Raw genomic sequence first — 24,961 nt, 5'->3', positions numbered from 1 at the left:
TTTACTCACTGGGGAATGTGATCTTGCAAATAGTTTTTTTTATGGGGGGGAGAGGGGCCCGAACAATAGTGTGATAGTCTGACTGGCACCAGGGGTGGGGGCTATTGGAGTCAGCATGGATCGGGGGGGGGGGGGGGGTGATTAGTGTTGAATTGATGTTTGATTTGGGAGATTAGGTTTTTGGTGTTAAGGGGGAGGGGGTAAGGGGGGGTGGCTGATCTGCAGGCAAGGGAAAAATATTCTTCAGGGAATAAGAGGGTCGGGGGCGGCTGCTGCTTGAGGGGTGCCCGGGGAAGCGGGGGGCGTGGGCTCTAGGCTGGCCAAAAAAGGGTGATGGGTTGTGGGCAGGAGGGGGTGGGGTGGTAGCCCTCCGTCCAGGCTGATTACTTGGAATGTGAGAGGTCTGAATGGGCCAGTGAAGAGAGCACGCGTGTTCGCGCATTTAAAAGGACTAAAGGCAGACGTGGCAATGCTCCAGGAGACACATCTGAAGGTCACAGACCAAATGAGACTAAGGAAGGGCTGGGTGGGTCAGGTGTTCTACTCAAGGCTGGGTTCGAAGACCAGTGGGGTAGTAATTCTGATCAGCAAGCGAGTGGCATTTGAGGCTGGGCGAATAGTGGCGGATAAAGGGGTTAGGTATATCATGGTGAGTGGGAAGTTGGAGGGGGTCAGAGTGGTGCTCGTGAATGTCTATGCCCAGAACTGGGACGATGTGCATTTTATGAGGCGTGTGCTTGGTAAAATCCCGGACCTTGAGTCACACAACTTGGTCATGGGAGGGGACTTTAATACGGTTATTGAACCTAAATTGGATCGCTCAAAATCCAGGACAGGGAAGAGGCCGGCGGCGGCAAGGGAGCTGAAGGGCTTTATTGAACAGATGGGGGGCGTAGACCCCTGGAGGTTCACATGGCTGAGGGTTAAAGAGTTTTCTTTCTTCTCCCACGTCCACAAAGTTTATTCCCGTATTGGTTTTTTTGTTCTGGGCAGGGCATTGATCCCAAAGGTGACGGGGACGGAATACTGGGCGATTACGGTTTTGGATCATGCCCCGCACTGGGTAGTTTTGTGGCTTGGGGAGGAGAGAGGGCAGCGCCCGCTGTCGAGACTAGACATGGGGTTGTTAGTGGACGAGATGGTTTACGGGCGGGTGAATAAGAGTATCCAGGACTATTTGGAAACAAATGACATGGGAGAGGTTTCGGCAGCGACGGTCTGGGAAGCCCTGAAGGCAGTTATTAGAGGGGAACTTATATCGATCCGGTCTCGTAGAGAAAAGAGGGAAAGGGCGGAGAGGGAGAGATTTGTGGAGGAGATACCCCAGGTGGATAGGAAATATGTGGAGACACCGGACGCAGGACTCCTGAGGGGGCGGCATAAGCTTCAGACGGAGTTTGAACTGTTGCACACAGGGAAAGCGGTAGAACAGTTGAGGAAGGCTAGGGGTGCAGTGTATGAATATGGGGAGAAGGCAAGCAGGATGCTGGTGCACCAGCTTAGGAAGAGAGAGGCAGCCAGGGAGATTGTGGGAGTAAGGAATAAGGAGGGCAACTTGGGGGGGGGGGGTGGCGAGGACGGTGTCAAGGGTGGTTGGATCCAGGGTCAAGCCAGGATGGGGACTCGCGATTTTTGGGGTTGGGTGGAGCCGGGAGTGCAGGAGGCGAAAGAGGCCGGTGTGCTGGCCTTTGCGTCCCTAGTAGCCCGGCGAAGGATCTTGCTACAATGGAAGGATGCGAGGCCCCCAAGCGTGGAGACCTGGATCAATGACATGGCGGGTTTCATTAAGCTAGAGAAGGTCAAATTCGCCCTGAGAGGGTCGGTACAAGGGTTCTTTAGGCGGTGGCAGCCTTTTCTCGACTTTCTGGCTCAACGATAGGGTACGGGGACAGCAGCAGCAGCAACCCGGGGAGGGAAAAGGGGAGGGAAAAGGAGGGGGCCGAGAATGACTATGTTTGTTTATTTAATTTTAATATTTTTTAAGTTCTTTTGTTGTTCATTAGGGTTGGGGGGGGGGTGGGGGGATGTGATACATGCGCCGATACGGTCTGGGGGTGTCACAGTTATTATGGGTTATTTTGTTGCATTTCATTGTTTGTCGTTATGTTTTATATTTTCTGTAAAAAATTCCAATAAAAATTATATTAAAAAAAAGGAGGGCAACTTGGTCTCAGACCCGGAGGGGGTGAATTAAGTTTTTGGGGAATTTTACAGCAAACTATATGAGTCGAAACCCCCGGCGGAAGCGGAAGGGATGAGTCAATTTATGGACCAGTTGAGGTTCCCGAGGGTGGAGGAGGGTCTGGTGGAGGGGCAAAGCTCCGGGGCCGGATGGCTTCCCGGTGGAATTTTTAAAAAAAATTTCAGAGGTGTTGAGCCCACTTTTGATGAGGACCTTTAATGAGGCGAGAGAGAAGGGAATCCTCCCCCTTACAATGTCACAGGCCTCAATCTCACTCATTCTGAAATGGAATAAGGACCCTGAACAGTTTGGGTCTTACAGGCCAATCTCGTTGCTAAATGTGGATGCCAAGCTATTGGCTAAGATCTTGGCCATGAGGATAGAGGATTGTGTCCCGGGGATGATAGGGGAGGACCAAACTGGATTTGTTAAGGGTAGGCAACTTAATGCTAATGTGCGGTGGCTTTTAAATATTGTTATGATGCTCTCAGAAGGGGAGGAAGCAGAGGTTGTGGCAGCAATGGATGCAGAGAAAACTTTTGATCGGGTGGAGTGGGAGTACCTATGGGAGGCGCTGGATAGGTTTGGGTTTGGTGAGGGCTTTATCTGGTGGGTGCGATTGCTGTGCCAGGCGCATGTGGCAAGCATGTCTTGAAGGTTCATGTTGGCATGTGCTTTTTCCAGGCACATTGTACAGCCGTGGAAGATTATTTTTTTGATGTCTTTTTTGCAAATGTTCTTTGCGCCTTTAATGCATATTTTTGTTCTTAGGTGGGGAAGACAGGAGCTTATCTGCAGTTCCTTAGTATTCTATCGAGGATGTTGATCCGATTGATGGAGGTAGATGTTTATGATGAAGAAGAAATTAACCTCAGTAAGTGGTTATTTATCATGTAGACTCTGGCATGAACATTACACATGTAAGATTATAAAATGTATGCATTCCTTGCCTGTCACAGTTGAAGTTTCAAATTGTCATATTTCAAAGTAAGTATAAAGAAACAAAAGCAGTTATTTGTCACAGAAGCAAGAACGTCTGCATTCTCTCTGTGACTTTACCTTTCACACCTTCAAAGAAACAGAAATTCAGTTTTACATTCGAAGCAGAATAGTACATCTGCATTACATAGGGCAGACTTTCACAGCACCTCACAGGCGAGTTTTTTAAAACCCAGAATCTGTTATTTTCCTATTTAAATTTTTTTCCAATTAAGGGTCAATTTAGCATGGCTGCACATCTTTGGGTTGTGGGGGTGTTTTGTGAGGGCCCCGAACAATCCAGCATGAGTTTTCAGGATACAAAGAAATAACATTTATTTACAAATTAACATATATATACAGCAGCAACAACAACTTCTCTTGCTGCCAAACTCCTCTCTCCCTGGTTCCAAACTGGCCAGCTCTATTTATGCAGGGAGTCTGCTAATGATTTCTCCGCCCCCCTCATTGGGGAAGCTCATACTCCCATAGGATTGTGGGATTGTCATTAGTCCCCAGCCAATGGTAAACAGGCAGATTATAACAGGGTGAGACCCACACACACACGCGGGGAGAATGTACAAACTCCACACGGACAGTGACCCGGGACTGGGATCGAATCCAGGCCCTCAATGCCATGAGGCAGCAGTGCTAATGACTGTGCCATCCTGTCGCAAAATCTCACAAGCAGGTTTGCAGGGAGTTGGGTACATAGAGTTCTGTGGCTGACTTCCTTGTCTTCTACCTACTGCCCCTAATGTCGCCATAATTTTCCATTTGGCAGGCAAGTCCTAGGCCAGAAAATTAATGGCCACTTAAGAGCAACGTCTTTCCCCGGCTTCTATTTTCCAGCTGGCAGGAAAAGGCTGGGGATGGAGGGGACAGGTGGGCCTCCTTAGCAGGCCTCCTTTTGCAATTGGGACACCTCCCCCCCTCCCCCCCCCCCCCCCCCCCAAACTCCTGCAACCCCTTCCAAACAAATTCAGCAAATGTACCATGACCGCAAAGGGTTACAGTCCCTCAGTGTCCCAACTGCTCGCTGACCATTCTCGGCACATCATGCAAGTCAATGAAGTGCCCAGGTGGAAGGCAATTATGCACCAGTCCAATGTGCAATCTGCATTTGAACCACAATGAGAAACATGAAGTTGGCTACCGGATGACAAAGACTTGGCTCATGATTCTGCTGTGCAGCTCACACGAATATAGCATTTGTATAATGAGAACCATGCTGCCTCACAAAATGCCATTGAGCAGACCATTGCTTAAGCAATGCCACCAAGGAGACCTCTGGTGGCAGCATGTAGGTGGAAGATGTACACAAGGTGGCTCCCGCAAGGAAACTGTTTTTTGAACCCTTTTCACATTGTTGCTGGGATAGTTTTGCTTAAAATCACTTGAGTGATCGTATAAGGTGCTCACTTAAACAAAATGGCCAGAAGGACCAGGGCAAAGAAACCTGAAGGCAGAGGTTTGTCGACAGAATTGAAGGCTTCTCGGCGCTCTTTGGTGGAGGAAATGACGGAGGCTGCTGCTTGGACTCCGGCCATTCCACTAACTGTCGAGTTGTTTATCAGCATCTTGGCAGTGGAGTTCAAGAAGCAAAGGCAGGTTTGGGATCTTCATATGGTGATGGAAGATGCCCTGGCTCCATTTGGATGGGTGTTGAAGACCAAGAAGGTGATAAAAGTGCAAGGCACTGTGATAAAGGGTGTTGACCCTCTCGTGAGGCATAACAACCAGATTGCCCCTCTGGAGGGTGAAATGTTGCAGACGGCCAGTGTGAATAAAGCACTGCAGGCCAAAGTGAGCGATTTGGAGAATGGTTCCAGGAGGCAGAGTGTTCAAATCGTGGGGTTGCTGGAGGGAATGAAAGGCCCAACTCCCACAGAATACTTTTCGAAGATGTCTGGAAAGATGGTGGGGGAGTCGAATCGAACCCATCGCACATTCTGCCAGAAGCCCCGATCCAAGGAACCGTTATTGTGAAGTTTCACAGCTTCCAGGAAAAGGAACAGGTTTTGAGATAGGCTAAGGCACTTAGTGACTATAAATGAGAATGCCACACTATTAGGCTTCATCAGGACATTGGTGCGGAGCTGTCAAGGGAGCGAGTGGCATTTAACAAGTGGAGGTTGATTTGGGGTGATGTACCCAGCATGGCTCAAACTGACTTTGAAGCGAAAGACAATTTTTTCAATGCGTTGATCCGACGTATACTTTTGTAAAAATACATGGTCCAGGTGAGAGTTGATGGAGGTTTCTGTGAGATTTTTGGATGTTGGGGGTGGGCGTGTGGGCATGTGATTATTGTTGGGGTTCCTGGTACACGTTCGCATTTCTTTGTCCTTGTGTGGAATGAGTGTTTCATAAGTTGGATTTGGGTGGGGGGGGGTGGGGTCTTAATGTTTGTTTTTTGTGCTATAATTGGAATATATAGCTCCATGTTGGAGTATGATGTTTTAAGGTTTTTGAAATATTTTGTGTTTTTTTTTCTGTTAGTATTTTTCTTCACTGTCGGTGGAGCTACCCTGCTAGCTAATCAGTTAGCTAACGAGATGGAGTGGTGAGGGTCGCTGCAGCTCATTATATTAGTTTGGTTTTAGATATTGAGCCTAGTGTTTTCATTCTGTTTGGGGTTCGGGTTAGTAGAACTAGAGTTCAGTGGGTTTTGTTTACCTTACTGTTATTTATATGTACATTTGGGTGTGGTGTTGCTTAGGGGTGGGAGGTGGGGGAAAGGGGGGAGGGGGCAGAGATAGTTTGCTGGCAGTAACTGTAGATTTTTGTTTGTTTTGTCTTGTTCATGGGCTTGACAGCCATCTTGGGTTGGCTTGTACACTCTAATTTTTGGATGTTCCCCTCTTGATGGAAATGGCTGAATCCGGAACGATGGGGGGTGGGGGGTGGGAGGCCCCCAATTTGTTTGGTCACCTGGAATGTAAGGGGGTTGAATGACCCAGTGAAAAGGTCACGGGCATTTTCTCACCTTAAAAGTTTGGATGCTGATGTGGTGTTTCTACAGGAGACTCATTTCAGGGTAAGGGACCAGACAATGTTGCTGAAGGGGTGGGTGGGTCAATTATTTCATCTGGGATGGCAATTCTGATCAATAAAACAGTTCACTTTTCGGCCGCTATGATCTTGGCGGATCCTAATGGCAGACATGTGATTGTCAGTGGGTACTTGGCGGGCACCCTGGTAGTCCTGGTTAATGCCTATGCGCCGGATTAGGATAATACAGGTTTTATTAACAAGTTGTTAGTCTCGATTCCTGATTTGGATTCACATCAGCTAATGTTGAGGGTGACTTGAGCTGTATTCTAGATCCAAGGTTGGTTCGATCCAAATATCTGACTCCACCAAGTGTGAGAAAAGTGTTGTCAGCTTTCATGGAGCAGAGGGATAAAGACTTTTCTTCCTTTTCCCATGTCCATCAGGTTTACTTGCGTATTGACTTTTTTGTGTTGGGTAAATCTCTCCTCCCTTGGTGAAGAGGGCTGGGTATTCGACAAAGTGATTTCAGGTTATGTCCCCCGTTTGGTGGTATTGCTGGTAGAGTCAGGTCGCTCCCAATGCCTGCTGTGGAGATTGGATACAGCGTTGTTGGCAGACAAAAGATTTTGCGAATACATGTCTTCCATCATTGGGGAATGTATTAAATTTCATAAAAGTGAGTCTAACTTGTGGGAAGTCCTTAAGGTGGGGAGTTAATTTCTTACAAAGCACCCATTGAAAGGATTGCGAGGGCGGAGTGGCAGAGGCTGTTGGACACTATCCTCAAGATGGCCCATCGCCTATCCCTACCCCGGATTTGCTTGCGAATAGGAATAAGCGCAATTCGAATTATTATCATCAGGTAAGGTGGTAAACCAGTTGTGACTGTTGAGGGGGGCATTTTATGAACATGGGAGAAGGCCTTTTAGCTCTTCAGCTGAGGCTGCGGCTGCTTCCTAGGAGATTGTACAGATAAGGAACTTGGATGGGAGTTTGGTTTCCGCCCCGCCTACAGTCAACACAGCCTTTGAAGCATTTCATAGGGATCTCTATAGGTTGAAGTCCCCAGAGGAAAGTTAGGCCATGGCGGATCTATTAGATGGGATATCATTCCCATTGGTTGGAAGGGAAAGGTGAGAGGAGTTGGCATCCCTGTTGAGCCCCGAGGAAATTATGAAATGCATTGGGCAATTGAAGATGTAAAGCTTCTGGCCCTGATGGATTCCCCATTAAGTTTTACAAGATGTTTGAGGGTCAGGTGATCCTGTTGGTATTGGATATGTTCAATAACTCCTTGACCCGAGGTTCGTTGCCCTTTACACTTGTCTCCATTTCCCTGATCTTGAAGAAGGACAAGAACCCTACGGAATGTGGGTCCTTCTCACCCATTTTGCTTTTGAATGCTGGTGCTGCAGTTGAAGCGCTGCCTCCCAGAGATGATTGCAGAGGACCAGACAGGCTCTGTCATGGGTCGGCAATTGTCAGCCAATATACGTTGACTGTTAAATATTGTCTTTTCTCTTCTCAAGTGCCCGAACCAGAGGTGATTGTATCTATGGATGCTGGTGAAGCGTTTGATAGGGTGGAGTGGGAATATCTCTTTGTGATTCTTGGGAGGTTTGGTTTTGGGCAAGAGTTCACATCCTGGATTTGGTTATTGTATAGGACCCCTGCCGCTAGTGTTTGCACTATTGCCTTAAGGATAGTCGTGAACTCCACCCAGTCCATCACACAAACCCACCTTCCATCCATTGACTCTGTCTACACCACCCGGCTTATTGACTCTTCCAACTTCTTTCATCGGGCAGGAGATACAGAGTCTGAGAACACTCACTAACAGATTCAAAAACGACTTCTTCCCTGCTGTTACCAGACTCCTAAATGACCCTCTTACGAATTGATCTGGTTTGATAGAATCATAGAATTTACAGTGCAGAAGGAGGCCATTCGGCCCATCGAGTCTGCACCGGCCCTTGAAAAGAGCACCCTGCCTAAGCCACACCTCCACCCTACCCCCGTAACCCAGTTACCCCAACTAACCTTTTTGGATACTAAGTGCAATTTATTATGGTCAATCCACCTAACCTGCACATCTTTGGACTATGAGAGGAAACAAAGCACCCGGAGGAAACCCACGCACACACGGGGAGAATGTGCAGACTCCACACAGACAGTGACCTAAGCCGGGGATCGAACCTGGGACCCTGGAACTGTGAAGTAACTGCTAACCACTGTGCTACCGTCTCCACGTATCTTCTCAACCGAGTAGTACTACATTCCTGTATGCTTCACCCGATGCCTGTGTCTATGTATTTACATTGTGCATTTTACGTTTGCCCTATTCTATATTTTCTTTTCGTGTATGGAATGATCTGTTTGAACTGTACGCAGAAAAATACTTTTCACTCGGTACATGTGCCAATAACTAAATCCAATCCAATCCAATGTCAGAGATTCTTAATGTTGATCTGGAGCCTTGTCCGTTGGTGGTGTTGGCAATTTTTGGGGTATCGGACTCATTAGTGCTCCAGACGGGGGTCAAGGCAGATGTCCTTGCCTTCAGTCATTAATAGCCCGGAGGCGGGTTCTGCTTGTGTGGAGGTCTCCTACTCCGCCCAGTGCCTCAGCCTAGTTGGGTGACCTCATGCAGTTCCTGCACTTGCAGACGGTCCAGTACACCATTCGTGGGTTGGTAGAAGGGTTCTACCTAAGATGGCAGCCATTCATTGCCTTTTTTAAAGAGTTAGTCAGGGTCAATTCTTAAGGGGGTTTTAATTTAATGTTGGGGGAGTTAAAATTGGTTCTCGATTGTTAGTTATGTTCTTTTTACACTGTAATTTGAAGCATTTTTAAAATTATATCATTATGTTATTTTGCTAGAATGAAAATGTTTTCATTAAAAATCTATATTTTTAAAAGGTAACACGTCCATTGCCTGTACTGCTTTTGAGAAGTCCTGTTGTACTCGGCAGAGTGTGTGTAACATTTTATCGTGGTCTGCTGCACCATGCACAATCTTGCCATCATGAGGGCACAGCCCTTGCCACCTGCTATGCAGTGAGCAGCTGCAGAGGAGGGGAAAGGGAGGAGACAACCAACATGTCGTTTTCCCAGCCAGATTGTCCATAATCAACTCATTTAACTCAGAAGTTACCAACTTATCAGATGATAATGTGGTAATTAGTCTGCTACCCTAGTTTGTTTTAGCATGCATGAGGGGGAAATCACTGTTCACCTCCTTTAATAAAATTGTAGAATTTTAGAATGGCTGCTGCACAGCCCATTCAGCCCATCGTGCTTGTGCTTGCTCTCCTAAGGAGAAATTCACATACTGTAACTCTTCCCCCCCCCCCTCCCCCCACCCTCTTCGTACATAGATGCACATTCCTCCTTTTCTGATATTTAGAAGTGTAGAATTTTCCTACAATTTTATGGTAAGAGACATTAAAAGGAAAGAAGACTAAATCTTGGTGACTGGAAATATATAGCAACAGATTTGAAAGGATATATACAAAATTGTATTCCTTATTTCCATTTTATCTTTTAGAAGCCAAAGAAGATTCTGCCCTGCAACAGAAAGAAAGCTTGCTGTGGCCTGATTTGGAGAGTTTCAGTACATTGTTATTTGACTACACTGTTCATGATCCAAAGTATGAAGATGCAAGTCCAGTTTATTCAAGGGACCTTGCAAAGAACAAAGGTCAATCATTTAATTATTTAAAATTTCACCCGTGCTTAACCAGCAAAAAATAGTTCCAAATAGACTTGTTAAAGGTGGGACTGAAGCTCATTGTTGGTAGGTGACAAGGGCGCTATGGACAGCACAGGAAGGATTTGAAATTAAACCCTGGACTGTAATTCCTGCGGTGTTAAATGAGGGGAGAACTGGGAGTGACAGCTGTACCTCTGCTGGTATAATGTTATTTGTTTTTTGTTACCTTGTTGAAAATATAGTTTGAAGGAAGGTTGCTTAGCAGGTGAGTTCAAAAATAAATTACAGTACATTGTAGACTATTGGTACCGAATTGGATTTGCCATAAGGCATTTTACGCTCCAGGTTGGGGTATGGGGCAGGATGAAGCGATGTGAATGTGGGACTGTCCCCTGTTCAGTTACAAAATTGGAATGTTTGGTCTCCCTGGAGCACCTTACTTCCCTGGACCTACCACAACCTTCCCTCTTGCAGCTCTGAGAAGTGGCAGTAATAGGGGTGGATGGGCAGGAGGACTGTCATTTATAAGCAAGAAAAAACCCTCAGGACTCCCTGCAAAGGAGTTGGGGAAATGCAGGACGGCAGTCGGTATGTGTTATATTACTGGTCTGGATGACTGTTTAGGTGCAGCCGTGGTGCAGCCTCATAAACTCATTCACAGGACACAGAGGCTTTTAAATAAATTGGAGGACCATGGCAAGCAAACCACAGCTTCTGGTCAGCCAAGTTTACATTAAAAACTTATTTTACTGAATCAGAAGTTGGTGCGACATCATCCCATCCCATCCCATTGACTTTCAAATTAGATGATCAGTGTCTCACAGGTCTTGCATTTGACATGGCCATTAAATCCTATTCTTACACTTATCCTAATTTCACCCACCAGGACACAAGTAGCAGTGTCAAAGTCTTCACTCACCAAGCTGATGAGGACCTCCCAGAGTATCCTATGCTGTCTGATGCTGGAAGAGGAATATGAGTTGGCTTTTAAATAAATGTTCTTTGCTTGTCAGAAATGCCTCAGACGTTGAGAGATTCAGCTAGTTGGGTAATATTTGTTACCGGTCTGAATTACCAGTTATCAACCACGACTTTCTGTATCTCATCTTGCATTTAATTTTATAGGATTAGAGCAGGGGTGGGCAAACTTTTCCGTGCAAGGGCCACATTCAGAAATTCACAATTTTAAAGGGCCGCATAGTATATTAATTAATAGTCCCGGTTGTAACCAATTAGCGTGCGGCATATACCTCAGCGCTTCCCCCGGAGGCATCCTGCCTTTAGCCCTCTTTTCTCTACTTTTCAAAAATGGCGCTTCACCCGGTTATGATTCTGGGCGCCTCATATAGAACATAGAACATAGAACAGTACAGCACAGAACAGGCCCTTCGGCCCTCGATGTTGTGACGAGCAATGATCACCCTACTCAAGTCAACGTATCCACCCTATACCAGTAACCCAACAGCCCCCCCCCCCCCCCCCATTAACCTTATTTAAAAAACAAAATTTAATTAAAAAAAATTTTTTTTTTTTTTTTTATGACTTGATCTTGGTGGGCCGCATAAAACCTTTGGCGGGCCGCATGCGGCCCGTGGGCCGTAGTTTGCCCACCCCTGGATTAGAGTATGCACTGGTACTTAACTGGGAACTAGTGAATCCAAGGGCCAGAATGATAGAAAGTGAAACTACATGGCCAAAACATCCTCCTCTCACTGATTTTCATCAGGATTTATCTTCCTCACCTGGTTATTATGTACTATTCCAATTGTATAGATTTTTCCAGAAATATGCATTCCCAGGGGGACACCTGTGAGACACTGATCATCTAATTTGAAAGTTAATGGGATGGGATGATGTCGCATCAACTTCTGATTCAGTAAAATAAGTTTTTAATGTAAACTTTGCTGACCAGAAGCTGTAGTTTTCTTGCCATGGTCCTCCGATTTATTTAAAAGCCTCTGTGTCCTTTGAATGAGTTTATGGGGCTGTACCACGGCTATACCTAAACAATCATCCAGACCAGTAATATAACACTGGAGCTTTCTTGGTAGGGTCTAGAATTTGAGTCAGCGGGATTTTTAATTAAATGACTAGATGGAAGCATGCACTCCCATCATTTCAGCTTCATGCTGGGGAAACAAATTATGAAAATCTATCCTTCTATACATCTGTCTGTTGCTTACTAAAGTTACCTAACTTAACAGGATATAAAGCGAATAAGAAAGAAGATGACATCTATCTGCGACGCCATACAACACGAATGAGGTTGTCCAAGTATGCGGCCTATAATACATACCACCATTGTGAGCAATGCCATGAATACATGGGGTTCAGTCCCAGGTGCCAGGTATGCATATGGTTAGGATGTTGTTCAGAAATCCAGAGTAAAGAGACAAGTCACGATCTGAGCTTATCCTACAAACATACAATTTGTTCCCAAAGCAAAAAGTGTGGCTCTATAAAAACAAGCCCCCATTCTGCATGAACCATATGTAAATTGGCACAGTGTATCCCATTGTTACGAGATAGTATATGAGGCTTCCACTATGTCCAATGCTACTTTGAGAGGTACTGTCAGCCATTTACTGCAACAGAGTTATCGGAAAAATTTATTTGTGGAGTAACATTTGCAGGGACAAAAGTCCAGACAAGTTGTTGAATCAGTTAGGATAGTGGTCTGAAGCCAGTCCACAAAGGTTTAATCAAACAAGCTAGTCATACAAAATCCTTTAAGATCTACCTTTTAAATAGATTTTCGGAGTCTGATTCCTTAGAGTCAACATTATAGCCATGGCAGGATTTATTGAGTTGTATGTGTGAGAAATTACCATTCCTTTGGGCAGACAAAAGTAACGGATGTACATAATGGGCTGGATATTTTGGAACCCCCTGAATCTGGTGGATTGCGCAGGAGGCTGTGGGTCAGATCCCAAGTGGCAGGAGGTGTGAGTAAGTAGGAAACTCGCCTGTTAGCAGCAGGAATCTCAGATCCATTCAAAATCAAATAATTACTTGCATGCAATTTATATATAATTCATCATGATTTCATGCAGCCATCCTGATTAAATGAAACTTACCCAAGCCAGCTCATGATTTAAATGCAGGTTACCACCCTGCAAGAGCACTTTTGACTTGCAAGAGAGTGAGTCACAGGAAGTTGCATTGTCTTCTCTGAGAGTGGCAGGTTACCAAAATTGAACACCGCGTCTAAGGTAGGAAGTGACTAGGCCACATGTTGGTTTGAAAAAATTGAAGGGGCAATGCTTAGCCTCGAGAGGGGTCATTCATTAAAGTACACAAGGGGGGGAGAGAATCTTGGCAGTGCCGGGCTGACACCCAGATGGTACTGCCAGGGTGCCAGACTGGCAGTGTCAGGGTATCCATGTGGCACCAACAGTGTCAGGGCACCCCCTGACTAAAAGGGTGCTCTCCTTGGAGACCCCATGAGTGTTGTTCCATCTGGTCCCCATTTGTGGGGAGCAGTGCTGAACAGCCCTCACCCAAGGTCCCCGAGACAAAGAGATTGTCTCCCAGAGCCTCAGGTACCAAGGGAATCTGCACATTAGAGTGAAGCTTACTACCGTGTTCTAGCATGCAGATTTGCCAAAAGCTGATCCCACCCGTTGTAGGCGGGATTCCCCATACAACATCTCGTGAGATTGCGTTGAATCTCGCAAGGCTTGCAAGCCAGGTAGATCCCGGGAGCGTGTTCTCCCGGCTTTCAGCGGTCAAGCTGTGCCGGCGGCAAGCTGCTTTTTTCAACGTAGCATGGCCGGACGTTCGTGCCCGTGGTGTGAATGAAGAAACTAAGAACAGAAAATTCAACTTTTGTTACATTATTCACCCCCAGCCCAAGATAAGGGGAAATATACACACAATTCTATGGGCGCGATTCTCCGCTCCCCACGCCGGGTGGGAGAATCACGGGAGGGCCCCCCGACTAATTTCACGACCCCCTGGTGCCCCCCACGATTCTCCCACCCCCCGCTCGGAAGAATCGCGCTCGCCGTTTTTCACGGCGACCGCCGATTCTCCGACCCGGATGGGCCGAGCGGCCTGCCGTTCGTGACCGTTTCACGACGGCGGCAAGCACACCTGGTCGCTGCCATCGTGAAAACGCCGTAAGATGCCCGTTTGGGGCTTGTGGGGGGCCTGGTGGGGCTGAGCACCACGACTGTGCTCAGGAGGGGACAGGCCCGCGATCGGTGCCCACTGATCGTCGGGCCGGCGTCTCAACGGGACGCACTATTTCCCCTCCACCGCCCCGCAAGATCAAGCTGCCACGTCTTGCAGGGCGGCTGAGGGAAGACGGCCACCACGCATGCGCGGGTTTAAGCTGTCAGCCATCGTGACGTCACCGCGCAGTCGCGGGTTGGAGTGGCCAACCTGCGCATGCGCGGCTGACGTCACATAGGCGCCGCCGTCGTGTCATTCTCGGCGCGCCGCCTTGACGCAAGCATCAAGGCCCGGCGGCCGAGATTAACGGAGCGTCGCTCCTAGCCCCCCGGGTGGGCGTGAATTCGGTGAGAGGAGCGGGCTCCGAGGCTGCCGTGAAACTTGGCCGAGTTCCCAACGGCCTTCACGATTTTTCCCGGGAGCGGAGAATCGCGCCCTATATATTTAACATTTTTTAAATCAATGAATTATGTAAAGTCAGCTCAGACAACTATAAAGGTCCAGATTGCATCAAATCCCACTCACATTGCCTGACACCTAATTGTGAGATGACACAAGGGGCTCATTACTAGCAATTTGAACTACAGTGCACATTGTCACATAATGTTGTACTCTGGACTACGCAAACATCCGTGGAATAAATAAGCTGCCAATTTTTGATTCTTGAAGTGCAGATAAGAACATAGAAAATAGGAGCTGGACAAAGCCATTCAATCCACCTGCCATTCAACTAGATCATTGCTGGTCTTCTACGTCAACACTATTTTCCTGCACCATCGCCGTTTCCCTTGATATCTTTAATATTTAGAAATCCATTGATTTCTGTTTTGAAGATACTCAATGACTGGGCCTCCAAAGCTGCTGGGAGATAGAATTCCAAAAAAAAAAATCACCACCCTCTGAGTGAAGAAATCTCTCCTCATCTCAGCCCTATAAATGGCCCACTTCATATTCTGGAACTGTGACCCCTGGTCAAGAACACACCTCCCTCCCCGCCCCAGCCAGGAGAAACATCCTACTTCTACGCTCTCATCCCTTTAAGACTTTTGTACGCTTAATTGAGATCACCTCTCATTCTTCTACGCTCTAAAGGATTGCTCCTCATTGGACAATCAAACCGACCCAGGAATCCAGTCTGGTGAAGCACAGAATCTGACATTTGATTGCCGTTGCAGTTTTTCAGAAAGACAGATGCGAACTGCAATAAAGAATGATCTCTTCTGCGGGGCAAAATGTATTACGAACTAATTTCACTATTCTGTTTGTTTTCTGTTAGCCATATGATTCCACACTCCATGCCTTCACCTTTTCCTGCTCAATGCTGGGAGAGGAAGTCCAGCTTCACTTCATCATTCCCAAATCCAAGGAGCATAATTTTATTTTCAGTCAACCTGCAGGCCAATTGGAAAGCATGAGGTTGCCACTGGTTACTGACAAGGTGAGAAAATATTGCGGGACCGTCACTATTTATTTTCCATTTGTTGTGCTTATAATGAAGGGATGGCGGATCCAACAGGAACACTTAGACATTTTGGCAGTTTACTGCCTTTTACTAATGTTTGCAGGTATTTTTATTCTACCTTCCGTAGAGGCAACTGGGAATAATTACTGTGGATTGAGGTGAATTTGGCAATGTTTTTCCCAGAGTGCCTGAAATGTAAAGTGCTTAAGGCCTTGTTTTCCACTATTATTGTTGAGACAAATGCTATCGCCCTGTAGGACAGGTACATGTAGTTTGACCCGATGGCACTTTTAACAATGTTTTCCCTCAGATTATTGGCTTCGCCTCTAGTTTTCCACAAATACCAAGGATGAAGTGACTGGTGGAGAAGGGTTGGGCCAGCAAAGAACAGGAGTGGGATCAAAAGTGAGAAATGACTGATGAGAAAACCTTTTCTTACCGGTCATAAAAAAGCTTGATTGAAGGGGATCTTACCAGTAATTCAAGTTTTCCACTGGAATGGACCTTTATATGAAGAAATGATCTACGTCGCAAAAATAATTTCCACAAAAAATTGTTTCTGTTCCTCCTGCTGAAAATATATGAGATACATGGGGCGGGATTCTCCCAGCCCTGTGCCAGGCCGGCTCCCTGTAGGGGCCAGAATTGGAGGTGGGAACGGCCCGTTCACGCCGTCGTAAAACGCTACGCCATTTACGATGGCGTGGACACTCTGCCACGGGATTTGAGAATCCCACCCATGGAATTTACAGTCCAGAAGGAGGCCCTTTGGTCTATTGAGTCTGCACCGGCCATTGGAAAGAGCACCCTACTTAAGCCCACACTTCCACCCTATCCCCGTAATCCCACCTAACCTTTTTGGACACTAAAGGCAAAATAGCATGGCCAACCCACCTAATCTGCAGGTCTTTGGACTGTCGAAGGAAACCGGAGCACCCGGAGGAAACCTACGCAGATATGGGGAGAATATGCAGACTCCGCACAGACAGTGACCCAAGCCGGGAATTGAACCTGGGACTGTGAAGCAACAATGCTAACCGCTGTGCTAGCATGCCGCCCATGAGAGGAGCTGACATGCTTACATATCATTATGACAAGACATTTGTCCTTATTAAATTGCTTGCCTTTCCATCCATAAACTCCCTCTATCCATTACTCATACAAATTCAATGATCGACCCAGTGAGGTTTTAATTACAAAAATTAATTAGACCTTTCCTATGGCGGCAAAAATCCTCTGCTGTTCTTCACTTCTGTTGGTGAATTTACAGCTTATTTGAGAACCATCAGGTGCGGTCTAAGCTAATGCCAAACCTGAAATGATTAATATTTATTTTGCTCATTTGAAAATACCTGACTTTTGTTCAACGTTTTGTTTGGGTTGACTAAAGATTTGATCTCCAATGCCACAGAGGGGAGGCAAAAGTCTCTTGCAGATGCATGCCATCATTTGACTAGCTTCTTTGCCAATTTCACAACACCATCGGTAGCATGCATTGCTTTTGGCTGGGTCACAATTGAAACGGTTAGTATTAGCAAAATAGACAGCGGCCTGAATTTTGGATCCAATATAAAATTGGATATTCTAAGTTTAAACTTGGACATTTAAATCAAATCACAGTCAGTCCCAGGACTAGCCTAATGGAAATTTGAACTTGGCCAAGTTCAAAAACACAGAACACAGACAAACTGTCAGGACATGTCTGGACCTGCTGTCAATCACCATCAGGAGATAATCGGTCCTATTCATATGGATTGATTGTTTTGCATTGTCCAGATAAAGCTAGACATTCTGGCACCCAGTTTTCCTGCTGTTACCATATATGGAGAGAGGTTACGTGCAAATAATGCACCTACGAATGGACCCTGGGATTGGATTCCTGATGTCCTGCAGAGGTGTAATCAACAACACCATTGGATATTGCAACCTCTGCCCTGAGGCCTCATTGGCTGAGGGCCAGAGCAATTTCTGGCAAGGCAAGAAGAGGGTATAAAAATCGACCACCAGGACCCTCCCCAGCAAAGACTCACGGAGGTAGCAGAGAAGATTGGATGACACCAGAGATGGAAGAAAGCAGCATGGAGATCCACCTTCACGACAAAGGCCCTGAGAAATTGAGACTTGGAGAATCGGACCCACAACTTCAATTAGTCCATCAGCTTGGGAGGTATCCAGAATTCTTGGGATCATTTAGTATTGTTTTGGGATAGTTTAAGAAGGGTAACTTTTACTGCTTGATAAATAAATTAGGTTGCATCATATACTTGTACATGTCCTTTGTGCATCTCGCAAAGAAAGACACCGGGTAAAATGTTTGAGTAATAAACTGGTCGAAGTGTCTGAGGTTTTACAGACAATACATATCCATTTGAGGGAAGGCAGGAGTGAAAGAAATTTACTCTTTGCTGATAAATGTGAATATGGTGAGGGAAAGTGTTTGGCTTCAGTCAGTCTAGCTGTGAATTGTGTGTTTTGTGATATTGATGGACTGTTCAGTGATCCATTGGAAGAAGATGGGTTCTGGGATCATTAAATGTATTGAGAATGAAAATGAGTCACTGATCATGTTCCATGCGGGAAATGACTGAACCTAATTGGAAGTAACAAAGTGTTTAAAGTATTCAGACATCATCCCTACAGGCTTGATGGGTCGATTGGTCTCTTAATATATTTATTACCTTGTCTCTGAAAGGTGCAGCAGTGAGTTTGCAGCTGTTTAATTTTACCTGCTAAGGTGAGGACAGATTTGAGAATGAAGCTCCAGAAGCTTCCAGTGCAAAAGAAGAATTGCGCAGGTGAAGATGAATTCAGCAGAAACTTTAATCCTTGACCCGACTGATGACCAGAATAAATAAAAGTTCAAACAAATATTTTACTGGTAGGATTGACTCCGAATTGGGAAACGGATTGGGCAGAGAATAGGTTCCAACGGCAAAAGCGTGGCGGGCGCCGATTTGACGCCAAATTGCAATTCACCAGTGCCTCGACAGCGGTGTCAATGCAGTCCGGATCCCGTGTACAGTAAACACCATTTGCATATCATTAGCAGGCCTGATTCGGTATTCTCAGGGGCCTCCGCGATTCTCCTCCTCCAATGGGCCGAGTTCCGAATGGCACGGTTCACTTTTGCTTTTAAAAATCAGGAAACCGGTGTTGTGGCTGCTGAGAGACAGAGAGAGAGAGGGGGGTATGGAAAGCATCCAATATCACCATAGTGTGCTCACAGTTGTGCCGCTGGCCAGGGAGCTTCTGCCAGGGCAGGGGGGGGGGGGGGGGGGGGGGGGGGGGGGGTAGCGGCCGGTGGCCAGGAGGTGGGCTCCGGGTCGGGCTGGACGGGCACAAAACACCATTGCCGCAGCAGCCGGAAAGGCAGCCATGCGACTGCGCGTGCCGCTGACAGCCCACTGTGAACTTAGGGCCACGGGTCATATAGGTGTTCCACCCTCCCTCAGGCCAGCCCCCTAGGTGCCCTCTGGCCCCAGCTGATCCATCAGGTGTACGGGCGTACTCCAGCGCAACCAGTGCCATCCTGTTGGCTGGGATGAGTGTGTGTGGGGACTGTAGTGTGCATATGCAGCTGCAGCTTGTCAGCCTGCTGAGTATCATTCACAAACCCGGCGAATCCCGCACAGTTTTTCATTGGAATCGGTCGTGTTCCACGTGGCGCTGGTATTAGCCCCTCCACAGGTCCAGGTTTGCGCCAGTTTTGCTCTCATGAAAGTCCATGAATCCTGCCCTGGCATCAACACTTAGTCTCAGGAACGGAGAATCTAGCCCACTGTATTTTTTAAAAATAAATTTAGAGTACCCAATTCATTTTTTCCAATTAAGAGGCAATTTAGCGTTTTCAATCCACCTACCTTGCACATCTGTGAGAGCGAAACCCACGCAAACACAGGGAGAATGTGCAAATTCCACACGGACAGTGACCCAGAGCCGGGATTGAACGTTGGCGCCGTGAGGCAGCAGTGCTAACCCACTGCGCCACCGTACTGCCCCAGCCACTGTATTTAATATATCTTGTTAAATTCTAGTCGTTTAATATTCCTCAAATTTACATTCATTGAATCACAGCATGATTGCTTATAACATCTGTTTTGTTCCAGAATCCAGACTGCATTAAGAGCCCAGTCTTTACACCTACAACTGGACGTCACGAACATGGCCTCTTCAATCTGTATCACACTATGGATGGTGCTAGCCATTTGCATGTGCTAGTTATCAAGGAATATGAGATGGCCGTGTATAAGAAATATTGGCCAAACCACATCATGCTAGTCCTGCCCAGCATCTTCAACAACTCTGGAGTTGGTATGTTTCAAAAGTAATATGAGTCATTTTCTTTTGTACTAATTTCGACATTTCTGTAAAATCACAGTTGGTAAAACAACCTTTCAGTCAAAAGTCTTGTTATCAATTTTGAAATGCTTTAGTTGGATAAAGTTTTGTCCATTTCTGAGTTCCATCTAGAGTAAAGTTTTGAGGCAGCCATTTATCTGCCATTCATTATGATAATGGATGATCATCAATTCAATACCCTGATCCAAATCCCCCCCCCCCCCCCCCAATATCCCTTGATCCCTTTAGCCCCAAGAACTACATTTAACTCCTTGAAATTACACACTGTATTGGCCTCGACTACTTTTTGTGGTAGTGAATTCCACAGGTTCACCACTCTCTGGGCGAAGAAATTTCTCCTCACCTCAGTCCTAAAAGGTTTACCCCTGACCCCTAGATCTGGACTCCCCGCTTCCAGAAATATTCTTTCTGAATCTACCCTGTCTAATCCTGTTGAATTTTATAAGTTTCTATGATTCTCTCAAATCTCTAAACTTCAACGAATAGAATCCTAACCGCTTTGTCTCTTGTCCTCCGACAGTCCTGTCATCCTAGGAGCCAGCCTGGTAAACCTTCACAGTACTCCCTCCATAACAAAAACATCCTTCTCCAGATAAGGACCAAAACTGCACAAAATACTCCAGGTGTGGCCACACCAATACCCTATACAATTGCAGTAAAAATCCCTATTCCTATACTCAAATCCTCTTGCTATGAAGGCCAACTCCCTCCTTTACTGCCTGCTGTACCTGTGTACTTACTTCCGGCAGCTGATGCACAAGGACACCAAGGTCTCACTGAGTATCCACCTCTCTCAATTTATCTCCATTTAAATAATAATCTGCCTTCTTATTTTTGCTACCAAAGCAGCCTCCTATTTATTCACATTTTACTGCATCTGCCATGCAAATGTCCACTCGCCATGCCTGTCCATATCCCACTGAAGCATTTCTGCATCCTCCTCACAACTCACCCTCCCACCCAATTTTGTATTGAAAATTAATTGAAAATTATGTCTGAAAATTTTGAGAATTCATTTAGTTCCCTTGTGTAAATCATTAATATATAATGTGAACAGCTGGGATCCTAGCACAGTTCTCTGTGGTACCCCACTAGTCACTGCCTATCACTCGGAAAAAGACCCATTTATTCCAACTTTTTGCTTCCTGTCTGCTAACCAGCTTTCTATCCATCTCAAGACACTACGCACAAAAATCATGTGCTTTAACTTTACATAGTAATCTGCTATATGAGACCTTTTCAAAATCCTTCTGAAAGTGTAAATAAACCATAATCACCGGTTCTCCCTGGTCAACTCTACTAGTTGCACCTTCAAAGAATTCTAGTAGATTTCTCGAGCATGATTTCCCTTTCATAAATTCATGCTGACTTTGGCTGATTATACCACTGCTTTCCAAATATTGTGCTATGAAATCCTTGCAAATGGACTCTAGCAACTTCCCTCCTACCAACTTTAGGCTCACTGGTTGTTGTTCCCTGTTTTCTCTCTACCTCCCTTTTTGAATAGCAAGGTTATATTAGCTCCCTCCAATCTGGAGGAACCATTCGAGAGTCCAAAGAATTTTGGAAAATTACCACAAATGGATCTACTATTTCTAGGGTCACTTCCTCAAGTATTCTGGGATGAAGTTTATCAGGCCCTGGAGATTTATCTGCCAAAAATTTCCTCAAAATCATTTCTCTACTAATACTAATTTCCTTCAGTTCCTCACAAAAACTTGCATTTCTCAGAACCTGCGGAGATATATATTCCAGGAAAACGTCACAAATCATGGTTGTTGAAAGCATGATCAGGCATCAGGCAGTTAAAAATCAAGAGTGGCTCATATAATTATTTGCTGTTTTTGTAATGCTACAGTTCAAATTTGGAATGGCCATTGGAAGAATATGTCAGCCAGCTCGTATAAATACATATTTGTACTTGTTTGTGGAGGTTTATAAGGCTTCAAGATGTGATGCTTTCTGTTAACTTAATACTTTTGTGCACAGGCAAGACATATCGATGTCTCATGTAATTCTGAGTTATATACCAACATTAACAATTTCTCAAAAACTGATTGGACATCGTAAAAAGTACTCATAATCAGCATTGATATCAAGTTTTTTCAGACAATGAAAGAAAACTAAGTTAATAAAAACTCTTTAAATATTTATGCCACATGTTGGGCGGGATTCTCCACCGGCGGAATGCTCCGTTTTGCCGGCAGCCCGGGGGTTTCCCGACGGTGTGGGGCTGCCCCACAATAGGAAACCCCGTTGCCCGGCCGATGTAATGGAGCATCCTGCTGGCGGGGTGAAGCAGAACTGTGGCACGGTGGGGCGAAGAATCCTGCCCAACTCGTGAAACATCAAATAATCTCGTTTATAATCATTGGCAAGCAACGCTGGGGATGTGATTCTCCGGCACTTTGCGCTCAAACGAGCGCATTCTGGGAGAGGCCGGCAGTGAGCCACTCAACAGGCTCTGCGCTTCACGAGATTCTGCGAAGTCCCGCGACATGTCGGAGTCGGATCTCTACCCCAAATGGGCGGGACTGAACGACGCTTGTGGAAGTAGCTCATAAAGCTACTTACGACCTACCTGCCTGGGATCCACCTGCCTGCTTCGATTCTCCAGGGAGGCTGCAGCTGGGCACTGATCAGTGCTGGTCCACACGAACATGAACCAGCTGGGACGGCCATCGGAGACCCCTGGATGGTCAGGGTGAGTGCATAATGGTTCCCTGGCCCTCCCTCTGGAACGTGGGCACCTTGGCACTGCTATCCTGGTGGTTCCTGGGCACCCCGGATGACTGCCAAGCTGGAAGGTGCACTGGCAGGGTGGCAGTGCAAGTGTATCCGAGTGCCAGGGTGGCACTGCCAAGGGCTGGGGATGGGGGGCCATGCCCATGAAATGAGGGTGAAGGGAGGTTTTGAAGTGTGGCAGAGTGCAGGGCCGGTAAGTAGGGGCCTGCAGGAGATTGGGTGGGTGATGGACGGATGTCCTAGAAGGGAGGGGGTGCTATAAGGGGGCTTAGGTGGGCCTGAAGATGGGGGGACCCCTAGTGACTCCATAGTGGGGTGTCTATGCTGGGGGGGGGGTGTGGTATCCTCACTTGGTGGGTGTGAGATAGTGTCCATGTGTGTGGGGGGGGGGGTGACATTGCCTATTGGTGGGGTGTCTGGGAGACCAACAAGCTCACTTAGAGATTGGGGCACCTTTTCAAAACGGGTTCTGATCTGAGTTCAGCTCCCCAGAGCAAAAAAAAAATCTAAGCGTGGGTTAAACCGGTGAGAAACTCCCCAGGGCCCAAAAAATGAATAAGTGTCATGTAGGAACCAACAATTCTACGGACACGTGCTTGTAGGATTAGAATAGCGGTTTTAATATACTTACAACAGAGCCAGCCTGTTAGCCGTTGAACTTTCGGTGAACTGGCCAGCTGACCCTGTGGCACTGATCTTTATACAGCAGCTCCCGGGGGAGGAGTCCTGGGCGGAGCCAAGGGAGAAGCCCCGTACAACTCTCAAGCATTCCCAGAGCTACTCCCCCTGGAGGTCAGATAGTGCAACTGCACTTACAATATAGATGATGTGGAGATGCCGGCGTTGGACTGGGGTGAGCACAGTAAGAAGTCTTACAACACCAGGTTAAAGTCCAACAGGTTTGTTTCAAACACGAGCTTTCGGAGCACGGCTCCTTCTTCAGGTGAATGGAAAGGCTTGTTCCAGAAATGTTTATATAGACACAGTCAGAGATGCCCCGGAATGCGAGCACCTGCAGGCAATCAAATCATCAAAGATGCAGAGAGAGAGGTAACTCCAGGTTAAAGAGGTGTGAATTGTCCCAAGCCAGTTCAGTCGGTAGGCCTCTGCAAGTCCAGGCTTGTTGGTGGGGGCCGAATGTAATGCGACATGAATCCCAGATCCCGGTTGAGTCCGCATTCATGCGTGCGGAACTTAGCTATAAGTTTTTGCTCAGCAATTTTGCGTTGTCGCGTCTCCTGAAGGCCTCCTTGTAGAATGCTGACCCGGAGATCAGAGGCTGAATGTCCTTGACTGCTGAAGTGTTCCCCAACTGGAAGGGAACAGTCCTGCCTGTTGATAGTCGCACGATGCCCGTTTATTCGTTGTCGCAGTGTCTGCATGGTCTCGCCAATGTACCACGCTTCGGGACATCCTTTCCTGCAGCGTATGAGGTAGACTACATTGGTCGAGTCGCACGAGTATGCGCCGCGTACCTGGTGGGTGGTGTTTCCACGTGTAATGGTGGTGTCCATGTCGATGATCTGGCATGTCTTGCAGAGATTACCCTGGCAGGGTTTTGTGGTGTTGTGGTTGCTGTTCTGAAGGCTGGGTAATTTGCTGCAAACAATGGTTTGTTTGGGTTGCGCGGTTGTTTGAAGGCCAGTAGTGGGGGTGTGGGGATGACCTTGGCAAGATGTCCATCCTCGCTGATGATGTGTTGGAGGCTGCGAAGAAGATGTCGTAGTTTCTCCGCCCCAGGAAAGTACTGGACGACGAAGGGTACTCTGTCAGTGGTGTCCCTGCAGGAAAGGATGTCCCGAAGCGTGGTACATTGGCGAGACCATGCAGACACTGCGACAACGAATAAATGGGGCATCGTGCGACTATCAACAGGCAGGACTGTTCCCTTCCAGTTGGGGAACACTTCAGCAGTCAAGGACATTCAGCCTCTGATCTCCGGGTCAGCATTCTACAAGGAGGCCTTCAGGAGACGCGACAACGCAAAATTGCTGAGCAAAAACTTATAGCTAAGTTCCGCACGCATGAATGCGGACTCAACCGGGATCTGGGATTCATGTCGCATTACATTCGGCCCCCACCAACAAGCCTGGACTTGCAGAGGCCTACCGACTGAACTGGCTTGGGACAATTCACACCTCTTTAACCTGGAGTTACCTCTCTCTCTGCATCTTTGATGATTTGATTGCCTGCAGGTGCTCGCATTCCGGGGCATCTCTGACTGTGTCTATATAAACATTTCTGGAACAAGCCTTTCCATTCACCTGAAGAAGGAGCCGTGCTCCGAAAGCTCGTGTTTGAAACAAACCTGTTGGACTTTAACCTGGTGTTGTAAGACTTCTTACTGTTA

General features: G+C 46.7%; 1 protein-coding gene across 1 annotated transcript in view; it reads left to right on the top strand.

Moving 5' to 3' along the window:
* The window catches only part of greb1 (growth regulating estrogen receptor binding 1), a 252,071-nt gene that overhangs the window by 175,371 nt on the left and 51,739 nt on the right, over nucleotides 1-24,961 (top strand). The window contains exons 22-26 of the mRNA XM_038800249.1: nucleotides 2,954-3,056; nucleotides 9,705-9,857; nucleotides 12,074-12,216; nucleotides 15,322-15,483; nucleotides 19,614-19,818. Coding sequence (XP_038656177.1) covers nucleotides 2,954-3,056; nucleotides 9,705-9,857; nucleotides 12,074-12,216; nucleotides 15,322-15,483; nucleotides 19,614-19,818 — 766 coding nt within the window. The remainder of the gene's footprint in view (nucleotides 1-2,953; nucleotides 3,057-9,704; nucleotides 9,858-12,073; nucleotides 12,217-15,321; nucleotides 15,484-19,613; nucleotides 19,819-24,961) is intronic.

The sequence above is a fragment of the Scyliorhinus canicula genome, chromosome 6 (genome assembly GCF_902713615.1).
Source record: "Scyliorhinus canicula chromosome 6, sScyCan1.1, whole genome shotgun sequence".
NCBI lineage: Eukaryota > Metazoa > Chordata > Chondrichthyes > Carcharhiniformes > Scyliorhinidae > Scyliorhinus > Scyliorhinus canicula.
This window is presented reverse-complemented; position numbering and strand designations above follow the sequence as displayed.